The sequence below is a fragment of the Mchenga conophoros genome, linkage group LG7 (assembly GCF_057382185.1).
Source record: "Mchenga conophoros isolate Kocher_MC1m ecotype Shallow Benthic linkage group LG7, M_conophoros_male_GT1.1, whole genome shotgun sequence".
NCBI classification, from domain to species: domain Eukaryota; kingdom Metazoa; phylum Chordata; class Actinopteri; order Cichliformes; family Cichlidae; genus Mchenga; species Mchenga conophoros.
The window spans coordinates 331080-343469 of NC_140532.1; the positions used below are offsets into that span (position 1 = coordinate 331080).

The 12390-nt window shown below is 44.0% G+C and overlaps 1 protein-coding gene across 1 annotated transcript in view; it reads left to right on the forward strand.

Moving 5' to 3' along the window:
* Positions 1–11928, forward strand: part of LOC146569251 (uncharacterized) — a 139499-nt gene extending 127571 nt beyond the window's left edge. Inside the window, exons 14-15 of the mRNA XM_085281353.1 lie at positions 10994–11163; positions 11584–11928. Coding sequence (XP_085137479.1) covers positions 10994–11163; positions 11584–11928 — 515 coding nt within the window. The remainder of the gene's footprint in view (positions 1–10993; positions 11164–11583) is intronic.
* Positions 11929–12390: the final 462 nt, after the last annotated feature.

Consider the following 12390-nt stretch of genomic DNA (forward strand, 5'->3'; position numbering starts at 1 on the left):
GTGGAGTGGGCGATGCCCCTACCCACATCTCCTTCCCTAACCCTAACCTATCCCCCCCTCCCTGTCCCAAACCCCAGAAAAAAAACGAAAAAAAAGCCTAAAAAAATGGAAAAACAAAAAACAGAAAAAGAAGCCTAAATAGAGTGGATACTAAGGATGGGGGTGCCAGAAAAACAAGATGATAGACAGAGTGGACTAAGGAATAGGGGGTGCCATAAAGAAAAAGGATAGAAAGAAAGCTCCCCAAGTAGGGTTGAGAAGAAGAGAAAAAAAGAGAGAGTAAGAAAGCTCCCCAAGTAGGGTTGAGAGGAAAAGAGGAAAGTCACGTAAAAACAGAAAAAGTGACAGAGAGAAAAATAGAAAAAACTAAGTACAGAAAAAATTAAAAAGCCAAGAAAAAACCTAAGTAAGAAGAAACAGAAAAAAGTAAGACAAAAAAGTCAGAAAGAAAAGCTAAGAAAAGAAAAAGTATAAATAGAGGACAAACCAGTCCCTACCCTCATTGAGCCCAGCCTGATGAAGGCGAAGTAACGCCGAAACGTCGCGACGGGCTCAATAGAACAACTAATGGCCACTACTACCCAATGATGGGCAATTTTTTGATCCGGGGGCATCAGTGCCTACCCCAGTCGAGTGAGCGTGCACCAGGGGACCCAGACTTCTGCCTGGGACCCCTTTCTTTCCCCAAACCCTTACCAGCCAGGTCCCGGTGGAGTGGGCGATGCCCCTACCCACATCTCCTTCCCTAACCCTAACCTATCCCCCCCTCCCTGTCCCAAACCCCAGAAAAAAAACGAAAAAAAAGCCTAAAAAAATGGAAAAACAAAAAACAGAAAAAGAAGCCTAAATAGAGTGGATACTAAGGATGGGGGTGCCAGAAAAACAAGATGATAGACAGAGTGGACTAAGGAATAGGGGGTGCCATAAAGAAAAAGGATAGAAAGAAAGCTCCCCAAGTAGGGTTGAGAAGAAGAGAAAAAAAGAGAGAGTAAGAAAGCTCCCCAAGTAGGGTTGAGAGGAAAAGAGGAAAGTCACGTAAAAACAGAAAAAGTGACAGAGAGAAAAATAGAAAAAACTAAGTACAGAAAAAATTAAAAAGCCAAGAAAAAACCTAAGTAAGAAGAAACAGAAAAAAGTAAGACAAAAAAGTCAGAAAGAAAAGCTAAGAAAAGAAAAAGTATAAATAGAGGACAAACCAGTCCCTACCCTCATTGAGCCCAGCCTGATGAAGGCGAAGTAACGCCGAAACGTCGCGACGGGCTCAATAGAACAACTAATGGCCACTACTACCCAATGATGGGCAATTTTTTGATCCGGGGGCATCAGTGCCTACCCCAGTCGAGTGAGCGTGCACCAGGGGACCCAGACTTCTGCCTGGGACCCCTTTCTTTCCCCAAACCCTTACCAGCCAGGTCCCGGTGGAGTGGGCGATGCCCCTACCCACATCTCCTTCCCTAACCCTAACCTATCCCCCCCTCCCTGTCCCAAACCCCAGAAAAAAAACGAAAAAAAAGCCTAAAAAAATGGAAAAACAAAAAACAGAAAAAGAAGCCTAAATAGAGTGGATACTAAGGATGGGGGTGCCAGAAAAACAAGATGATAGACAGAGTGGACTAAGGAATAGGGGGTGCCATAAAGAAAAAGGATAGAAAGAAAGCTCCCCAAGTAGGGTTGAGAAGAAGAGAAAAAAAGAGAGAGTAAGAAAGCTCCCCAAGTAGGGTTGAGAGGAAAAGAGGAAAGTCACGTAAAAACAGAAAAAGTGACAGAGAGAAAAATAGAAAAAACTAAGTACAGAAAAAATTAAAAAGCCAAGAAAAAACCTAAGTAAGAAGAAACAGAAAAAAGTAAGACAAAAAAGTCAGAAAGAAAAGCTAAGAAAAGAAAAAGTATAAATAGAGGACAAACCAGTCCCTACCCTCATTGAGCCCAGCCTGATGAAGGCGAAGTAACGCCGAAACGTCGCGACGGGCTCAATAGAACAACTAATGGCCACTACTACCCAATGATGGGCAATTTTTTGATCCGGGGGCATCAGTGCCTACCCCAGTCGAGTGAGCGTGCACCAGGGGACCCAGACTTCTGCCTGGGACCCCTTTCTTTCCCCAAACCCTTACCAGCCAGGTCCCGGTGGAGTGGGCGATGCCCCTACCCACATCTCCTTCCCTAACCCTAACCTATCCCCCCCTCCCTGTCCCAAACCCCAGAAAAAAAACGAAAAAAAAGCCTAAAAAAATGGAAAAACAAAAAACAGAAAAAGAAGCCTAAATAGAGTGGATACTAAGGATGGGGGTGCCAGAAAAACAAGATGATAGACAGAGTGGACTAAGGAATAGGGGGTGCCATAAAGAAAAAGGATAGAAAGAAAGCTCCCCAAGTAGGGTTGAGAAGAAGAGAAAAAAAGAGAGAGTAAGAAAGCTCCCCAAGTAGGGTTGAGAGGAAAAGAGGAAAGTCACGTAAAAACAGAAAAAGTGACAGAGAGAAAAATAGAAAAAACTAAGTACAGAAAAAATTAAAAAGCCAAGAAAAAACCTAAGTAAGAAGAAACAGAAAAAAGTAAGACAAAAAAGTCAGAAAGAAAAGCTAAGAAAAGAAAAAGTATAAATAGAGGACAAACCAGTCCCTACCCTCATTGAGCCCAGCCTGATGAAGGCGAAGTAACGCCGAAACGTCGCGACGGGCTCAATAGAACAACTAATGGCCACTACTACCCAATGATGGGCAATTTTTTGATCCGGGGGCATCAGTGCCTACCCCAGTCGAGTGAGCGTGCACCAGGGGACCCAGACTTCTGCCTGGGACCCCTTTCTTTCCCCAAACCCTTACCAGCCAGGTCCCGGTGGAGTGGGCGATGCCCCTACCCACATCTCCTTCCCTAACCCTAACCTATCCCCCCCTCCCTGTCCCAAACCCCAGAAAAAAAACGAAAAAAAAGCCTAAAAAAATGGAAAAACAAAAAACAGAAAAAGAAGCCTAAATAGAGTGGATACTAAGGATGGGGGTGCCAGAAAAACAAGATGATAGACAGAGTGGACTAAGGAATAGGGGGTGCCATAAAGAAAAAGGATAGAAAGAAAGCTCCCCAAGTAGGGTTGAGAAGAAGAGAAAAAAAGAGAGAGTAAGAAAGCTCCCCAAGTAGGGTTGAGAGGAAAAGAGGAAAGTCACGTAAAAACAGAAAAAGTGACAGAGAGAAAAATAGAAAAAACTAAGTACAGAAAAAATTAAAAAGCCAAGAAAAAACCTAAGTAAGAAGAAACAGAAAAAAGTAAGACAAAAAAGTCAGAAAGAAAAGCTAAGAAAAGAAAAAGTATAAATAGAGGACAAACCAGTCCCTACCCTCATTGAGCCCAGCCTGATGAAGGCGAAGTAACGCCGAAACGTCGCGACGGGCTCAATAGAACAACTAATGGCCACTACTACCCAATGATGGGCAATTTTTTGATCCGGGGGCATCAGTGCCTACCCCAGTCGAGTGAGCGTGCACCAGGGGACCCAGACTTCTGCCTGGGACCCCTTTCTTTCCCCAAACCCTTACCAGCCAGGTCCCGGTGGAGTGGGCGATGCCCCTACCCACATCTCCTTCCCTAACCCTAACCTATCCCCCCCTCCCTGTCCCAAACCCCAGAAAAAAAACGAAAAAAAAGCCTAAAAAAATGGAAAAACAAAAAACAGAAAAAGAAGCCTAAATAGAGTGGATACTAAGGATGGGGGTGCCAGAAAAACAAGATGATAGACAGAGTGGACTAAGGAATAGGGGGTGCCATAAAGAAAAAGGATAGAAAGAAAGCTCCCCAAGTAGGGTTGAGAAGAAGAGAAAAAAAGAGAGAGTAAGAAAGCTCCCCAAGTAGGGTTGAGAGGAAAAGAGGAAAGTCACGTAAAAACAGAAAAAGTGACAGAGAGAAAAATAGAAAAAACTAAGTACAGAAAAAATTAAAAAGCCAAGAAAAAACCTAAGTAAGAAGAAACAGAAAAAAGTAAGACAAAAAAGTCAGAAAGAAAAGCTAAGAAAAGAAAAAGTATAAATAGAGGACAAACCAGTCCCTACCCTCATTGAGCCCAGCCTGATGAAGGCGAAGTAACGCCGAAACGTCGCGACGGGCTCAATAGAACAACTAATGGCCACTACTACCCAATGATGGGCAATTTTTTGATCCGGGGGCATCAGTGCCTACCCCAGTCGAGTGAGCGTGCACCAGGGGACCCAGACTTCTGCCTGGGACCCCTTTCTTTCCCCAAACCCTTACCAGCCAGGTCCCGGTGGAGTGGGCGATGCCCCTACCCACATCTCCTTCCCTAACCCTAACCTATCCCCCCCTCCCTGTCCCAAACCCCAGAAAAAAAACGAAAAAAAAGCCTAAAAAAATGGAAAAACAAAAAACAGAAAAAGAAGCCTAAATAGAGTGGATACTAAGGATGGGGGTGCCAGAAAAACAAGATGATAGACAGAGTGGACTAAGGAATAGGGGGTGCCATAAAGAAAAAGGATAGAAAGAAAGCTCCCCAAGTAGGGTTGAGAAGAAGAGAAAAAAAGAGAGAGTAAGAAAGCTCCCCAAGTAGGGTTGAGAGGAAAAGAGGAAAGTCACGTAAAAACAGAAAAAGTGACAGAGAGAAAAATAGAAAAAACTAAGTACAGAAAAAATTAAAAAGCCAAGAAAAAACCTAAGTAAGAAGAAACAGAAAAAAGTAAGACAAAAAAGTCAGAAAGAAAAGCTAAGAAAAGAAAAAGTATAAATAGAGGACAAACCAGTCCCTACCCTCATTGAGCCCAGCCTGATGAAGGCGAAGTAACGCCGAAACGTCGCGACGGGCTCAATAGAACAACTAATGGCCACTACTACCCAATGATGGGCAATTTTTTGATCCGGGGGCATCAGTGCCTACCCCAGTCGAGTGAGCGTGCACCAGGGGACCCAGACTTCTGCCTGGGACCCCTTTCTTTCCCCAAACCCTTACCAGCCAGGTCCCGGTGGAGTGGGCGATGCCCCTACCCACATCTCCTTCCCTAACCCTAACCTATCCCCCCCTCCCTGTCCCAAACCCCAGAAAAAAAACGAAAAAAAAGCCTAAAAAAATGGAAAAACAAAAAACAGAAAAAGAAGCCTAAATAGAGTGGATACTAAGGATGGGGGTGCCAGAAAAACAAGATGATAGACAGAGTGGACTAAGGAATAGGGGGTGCCATAAAGAAAAAGGATAGAAAGAAAGCTCCCCAAGTAGGGTTGAGAAGAAGAGAAAAAAAGAGAGAGTAAGAAAGCTCCCCAAGTAGGGTTGAGAGGAAAAGAGGAAAGTCACGTAAAAACAGAAAAAGTGACAGAGAGAAAAATAGAAAAAACTAAGTACAGAAAAAATTAAAAAGCCAAGAAAAAACCTAAGTAAGAAGAAACAGAAAAAAGTAAGACAAAAAAGTCAGAAAGAAAAGCTAAGAAAAGAAAAAGTATAAATAGAGGACAAACCAGTCCCTACCCTCATTGAGCCCAGCCTGATGAAGGCGAAGTAACGCCGAAACGTCGCGACGGGCTCAATAGAACAACTAATGGCCACTACTACCCAATGATGGGCAATTTTTTGATCCGGGGGCATCAGTGCCTACCCCAGTCGAGTGAGCGTGCACCAGGGGACCCAGACTTCTGCCTGGGACCCCTTTCTTTCCCCAAACCCTTACCAGCCAGGTCCCGGTGGAGTGGGCGATGCCCCTACCCACATCTCCTTCCCTAACCCTAACCTATCCCCCCCTCCCTGTCCCAAACCCCAGAAAAAAAACGAAAAAAAAGCCTAAAAAAATGGAAAAACAAAAAACAGAAAAAGAAGCCTAAATAGAGTGGATACTAAGGATGGGGGTGCCAGAAAAACAAGATGATAGACAGAGTGGACTAAGGAATAGGGGGTGCCATAAAGAAAAAGGATAGAAAGAAAGCTCCCCAAGTAGGGTTGAGAAGAAGAGAAAAAAAGAGAGAGTAAGAAAGCTCCCCAAGTAGGGTTGAGAGGAAAAGAGGAAAGTCACGTAAAAACAGAAAAAGTGACAGAGAGAAAAATAGAAAAAACTAAGTACAGAAAAAATTAAAAAGCCAAGAAAAAACCTAAGTAAGAAGAAACAGAAAAAAGTAAGACAAAAAAGTCAGAAAGAAAAGCTAAGAAAAGAAAAAGTATAAATAGAGGACAAACCAGTCCCTACCCTCATTGAGCCCAGCCTGATGAAGGCGAAGTAACGCCGAAACGTCGCGACGGGCTCAATAGAACAACTAATGGCCACTACTACCCAATGATGGGCAATTTTTTGATCCGGGGGCATCAGTGCCTACCCCAGTCGAGTGAGCGTGCACCAGGGGACCCAGACTTCTGCCTGGGACCCCTTTCTTTCCCCAAACCCTTACCAGCCAGGTCCCGGTGGAGTGGGCGATGCCCCTACCCACATCTCCTTCCCTAACCCTAACCTATCCCCCCCTCCCTGTCCCAAACCCCAGAAAAAAAACGAAAAAAAAGCCTAAAAAAATGGAAAAACAAAAAACAGAAAAAGAAGCCTAAATAGAGTGGATACTAAGGATGGGGGTGCCAGAAAAACAAGATGATAGACAGAGTGGACTAAGGAATAGGGGGTGCCATAAAGAAAAAGGATAGAAAGAAAGCTCCCCAAGTAGGGTTGAGAAGAAGAGAAAAAAAGAGAGAGTAAGAAAGCTCCCCAAGTAGGGTTGAGAGGAAAAGAGGAAAGTCACGTAAAAACAGAAAAAGTGACAGAGAGAAAAATAGAAAAAACTAAGTACAGAAAAAATTAAAAAGCCAAGAAAAAACCTAAGTAAGAAGAAACAGAAAAAAGTAAGACAAAAAAGTCAGAAAGAAAAGCTAAGAAAAGAAAAAGTATAAATAGAGGACAAACCAGTCCCTACCCTCATTGAGCCCAGCCTGATGAAGGCGAAGTAACGCCGAAACGTCGCGACGGGCTCAATAGAACAACTAATGGCCACTACTACCCAATGATGGGCAATTTTTTGATCCGGGGGCATCAGTGCCTACCCCAGTCGAGTGAGCGTGCACCAGGGGACCCAGACTTCTGCCTGGGACCCCTTTCTTTCCCCAAACCCTTACCAGCCAGGTCCCGGTGGAGTGGGCGATGCCCCTACCCACATCTCCTTCCCTAACCCTAACCTATCCCCCCCTCCCTGTCCCAAACCCCAGAAAAAAAACGAAAAAAAAGCCTAAAAAAATGGAAAAACAAAAAACAGAAAAAGAAGCCTAAATAGAGTGGATACTAAGGATGGGGGTGCCAGAAAAACAAGATGATAGACAGAGTGGACTAAGGAATAGGGGGTGCCATAAAGAAAAAGGATAGAAAGAAAGCTCCCCAAGTAGGGTTGAGAAGAAGAGAAAAAAAGAGAGAGTAAGAAAGCTCCCCAAGTAGGGTTGAGAGGAAAAGAGGAAAGTCACGTAAAAACAGAAAAAGTGACAGAGAGAAAAATAGAAAAAACTAAGTACAGAAAAAATTAAAAAGCCAAGAAAAAACCTAAGTAAGAAGAAACAGAAAAAAGTAAGACAAAAAAGTCAGAAAGAAAAGCTAAGAAAAGAAAAAGTATAAATAGAGGACAAACCAGTCCCTACCCTCATTGAGCCCAGCCTGATGAAGGCGAAGTAACGCCGAAACGTCGCGACGGGCTCAATAGAACAACTAATGGCCACTACTACCCAATGATGGGCAATTTTTTGATCCGGGGGCATCAGTGCCTACCCCAGTCGAGTGAGCGTGCACCAGGGGACCCAGACTTCTGCCTGGGACCCCTTTCTTTCCCCAAACCCTTACCAGCCAGGTCCCGGTGGAGTGGGCGATGCCCCTACCCACATCTCCTTCCCTAACCCTAACCTATCCCCCCCTCCCTGTCCCAAACCCCAGAAAAAAAACGAAAAAAAAGCCTAAAAAAATGGAAAAACAAAAAACAGAAAAAGAAGCCTAAATAGAGTGGATACTAAGGATGGGGGTGCCAGAAAAACAAGATGATAGACAGAGTGGACTAAGGAATAGGGGGTGCCATAAAGAAAAAGGATAGAAAGAAAGCTCCCCAAGTAGGGTTGAGAAGAAGAGAAAAAAAGAGAGAGTAAGAAAGCTCCCCAAGTAGGGTTGAGAGGAAAAGAGGAAAGTCACGTAAAAACAGAAAAAGTGACAGAGAGAAAAATAGAAAAAACTAAGTACAGAAAAAATTAAAAAGCCAAGAAAAAACCTAAGTAAGAAGAAACAGAAAAAAGTAAGACAAAAAAGTCAGAAAGAAAAGCTAAGAAAAGAAAAAGTATAAATAGAGGACAAACCAGTCCCTACCCTCATTGAGCCCAGCCTGATGAAGGCGAAGTAACGCCGAAACGTCGCGACGGGCTCAATAGAACAACTAATGGCCACTACTACCCAATGATGGGCAATTTTTTGATCCGGGGGCATCAGTGCCTACCCCAGTCGAGTGAGCGTGCACCAGGGGACCCAGACTTCTGCCTGGGACCCCTTTCTTTCCCCAAACCCTTACCAGCCAGGTCCCGGTGGAGTGGGCGATGCCCCTACCCACATCTCCTTCCCTAACCCTAACCTATCCCCCCCTCCCTGTCCCAAACCCCAGAAAAAAAACGAAAAAAAAGCCTAAAAAAATGGAAAAACAAAAAACAGAAAAAGAAGCCTAAATAGAGTGGATACTAAGGATGGGGGTGCCAGAAAAACAAGATGATAGACAGAGTGGACTAAGGAATAGGGGGTGCCATAAAGAAAAAGGATAGAAAGAAAGCTCCCCAAGTAGGGTTGAGAAGAAGAGAAAAAAAGAGAGAGTAAGAAAGCTCCCCAAGTAGGGTTGAGAGGAAAAGAGGAAAGTCACGTAAAAACAGAAAAAGTGACAGAGAGAAAAATAGAAAAAACTAAGTACAGAAAAAATTAAAAAGCCAAGAAAAAACCTAAGTAAGAAGAAACAGAAAAAAGTAAGACAAAAAAGTCAGAAAGAAAAGCTAAGAAAAGAAAAAGTATAAATAGAGGACAAACCAGTCCCTACCCTCATTGAGCCCAGCCTGATGAAGGCGAAGTAACGCCGAAACGTCGCGACGGGCTCAATAGAACAACTAATGGCCACTACTACCCAATGATGGGCAATTTTTTGATCCGGGGGCATCAGTGCCTACCCCAGTCGAGTGAGCGTGCACCAGGGGACCCAGACTTCTGCCTGGGACCCCTTTCTTTCCCCAAACCCTAACCCCTAACCCATATAATCCTAACCTCAACCAGAGATGAATTAGGGATAAAAATCCTCCTTCCCCTTCTGAGTTTTAATCCCCTACTTCATGATGCACAGTTATAAGGTCTAGATAGACCAACTCGAAAAGCACCTTACCTAACCTCAACCAGGGGTCCATCATAATAGGAACAGAGGCCTTGTCTCTCCTCCTCCCTCTCTCCCCTCCCCTTTTCTTCCCCTCTTCCCATTTTGCTTTTGTTTTTTTTTCAGAATGATTCATGAACGGTACCTACTCCACCAGAAACACCCAAATCCAGCCCGGATTCAATAAACTGTTACTCTTCATCTTATACATGTTTTTTAATTTTGCTGTTCTTTGAAAAAAAACATATTTCTTTTTATATATATTTTTATATATATATTTTTTTCTCCCTGATCACGTTCCTGCTCCGGATATTACCCGGTGTTGGGTTCTCCCCATTGGCCCGCGACAGCCCCAAGACTCCCTCACGGGCCCCACTCCCCTACCCAGTAATTAATTAATTTTGATTTTGGCTGTACTTTTTTATTTTTTTATTCTTTATACAATTATTTTCATTCAGGCAGATGGGTCACCTAAATTACACCCAGAGTGGTACTAACCAATGAGCTCCTGGGGGTGGGACTTCACTCCCACCTCCAGGATCCTCATTAACACACCTGACCATTCCTCGCTGGTACTCCCTCTGATGAAGCAGCAACAGGCTGCGAAACGTTAGGGGTAAAAGCTGTATTGGGCCCAAACGGAGCCTTTTTGACTAAACTTTTTGGTCTTAAAGGGTGGAATATAATTCCAACCCTGTGGACTTTTCGAAAATTGGTTTTATTGGACTTAATTTCGTCCACAATTGGCTTTTTGAGCCTTTTTAAATTTCCTTAATAAAAATTTGGTTTTAGTATGTCAGTGAGGTCTTACCTGGTGTAGAAGCCTGTTTAAATCACACTTTTATTGATCGGAGGCCGGAATCTGTGGACTGGAAGGCCCCTCTCTTTTCTCCTCTCTTCTTTTTGTCATCTTTTGACAAGGAACAGGACTTAATTTATAAACAAAGTGCTTGGGACTCCTTCTACCTGGACAGGTTCACGGACAAAACACCGAGAGAGACGGAAAAAGAACTGCTCAGGACCCAGGGTGGAATGGAGCCGAGGCCCAAACACAGGTGAGCCTCATTTACTGACTATGGACTTTTCCTACAGGTTCCAGCGGGCCCAATCCAACTTTCCAGCGAAGTTTAGGGGAGGCCCATCTGCTAGAAAACACCATAATAACTTTCAGAGGCCAGGGGGGGAGGGAGAGGGGGGACATACAGGCTCACAACGTAACTGTAACTCTGTATATCAACCTTTAAGTGTAAATACTAGACAGACTGCAAAAAGTTATTTCAAGCTAATGCAGGCCGTACACCACAAAAACATCATTGATAAAGCTATTCTGACTCAAACTCCCCCTAAGGGAATGGCTAGACAGATTACAAAACTTACGGCATTCATTAGACCTTCCTCCCCCACGGAGGAACTCAGGGAGGCAGTAAATCTGAACACGCAGACATGGCTACAGAATAGCCTCTCCATACTGCAACAACATTATGCTAAAATCGTGTTAGAATATCAATATACAATATGGGATGACACAGCTTTTCAGGTGGCAGCAAACTGGATGATAAAACGCTATAAAGCTAGATTAGCTACAGATACTCTGGGAGCTACTAGGTCCCTATTGATCGAACAATGGGAGGGCTCAGACATCTCTGTTTCCTCACCACTTGTAGATTCTGTGGAAGAGGAAACACCGGAGGAACTAGACCTAGAAAATGAGGAGGAATTTCCACCTCTGAGTCAAGTCAATAAACTAAATCAAACCTCCTTGTATCCTGAGGTTCGGATCATGAGGAACCCCACTACCCGGGATTCACAATCGACTCCCTTACTAGATGACCATGTACCGCTACCACAATTTAATACCACCGGGAGTATTTTGCCAAACCGGGTTATCTCCCCTGTTCTCCCTGATAGCAACCAGCGGTCTACTGAGTTTACTCTTGATCCAAAACCAACAGATGAAAGGCCCCCTGTGCCAATGCCTCCTTCTCACGAGCCTCTTTGTCCCCTCTCAACTTCACATCCAGAATTGATTTTAGGGGGGGAGGGGGAGAGACCCGGGGGACTTGAAGTTAGACCTGTGGCCCCTCAGACTGATGAGGATTTGTTCCAATCCACTACAAATTTGAAAAAACCTACAAATAGAGCAAATAGAAGTGAGATACAAATTAGATCCGATCCACAGAAAAATGTGATTACAACCAAGTTCAATTCACTTCATCTGTCTAAAAGTGTATACTCTAATGTCTCGGTATTACAGAACAGCCCAGAGATACAAACCTGCAGCAAGGGGTCTCAAACGACCAGTAAAACCTTCTCTTCTGCGGTCAGGGCCTCAGCTAATGATGCAGGGACGTCCCCTGGGGGAGCACATAGCATGGACTTGAACTCCATTGGTGAAAGGAGCGTGAGCGGCCTAACGAACTTGGTGGTGAACAACTCCAACATGATGATGGGGGGGTCTGTAAACCACAGTGTGACTAAACACAAAGGCATGAAGACCCCATCTGACCACAAAAATGACCACCTGGCCGCTCCTCCAACCGAACTTGGCTCCTCCAGGGGCACTGCTCCTGTAACAACAGAAAACAGACAAGAGAGATAGACAGCCACCGAGAACCAACAGGTTGAAAATATTAACCAGTGTCGCCCGACGTATCATAAAGCCCGAAAGGGCAGAAAGATCATAGATTGGGTATTTCGTGGGACTCGACCAGTTTGGTTCCTAGGGGATTCCAATCTAAATCGTGTACCAGCTTACAATAATGATAATATACAAATTGATAGTTACCCAGGGGCTTCATTTTACCACTTTCTCCAGATTCTGGAAAAGACACCAATTCACCCAGATGTCAAATTAGTAGTTTTATCCATCGGAATCAATAACAAGGACCAAGATGCAGATAAAACTTCTAACAAACAATTAAGAATGCTCTACAAACGGGCACAATCTGTTTTTCCTAATGCCGACGTTTTCTTTCCCTTAATTAATTTCTCACCTCTGCTTCCAAAAGAACAACAACAGAATCTAACCAGCATCAACAACTTTGCGATTAAACGATTTCAG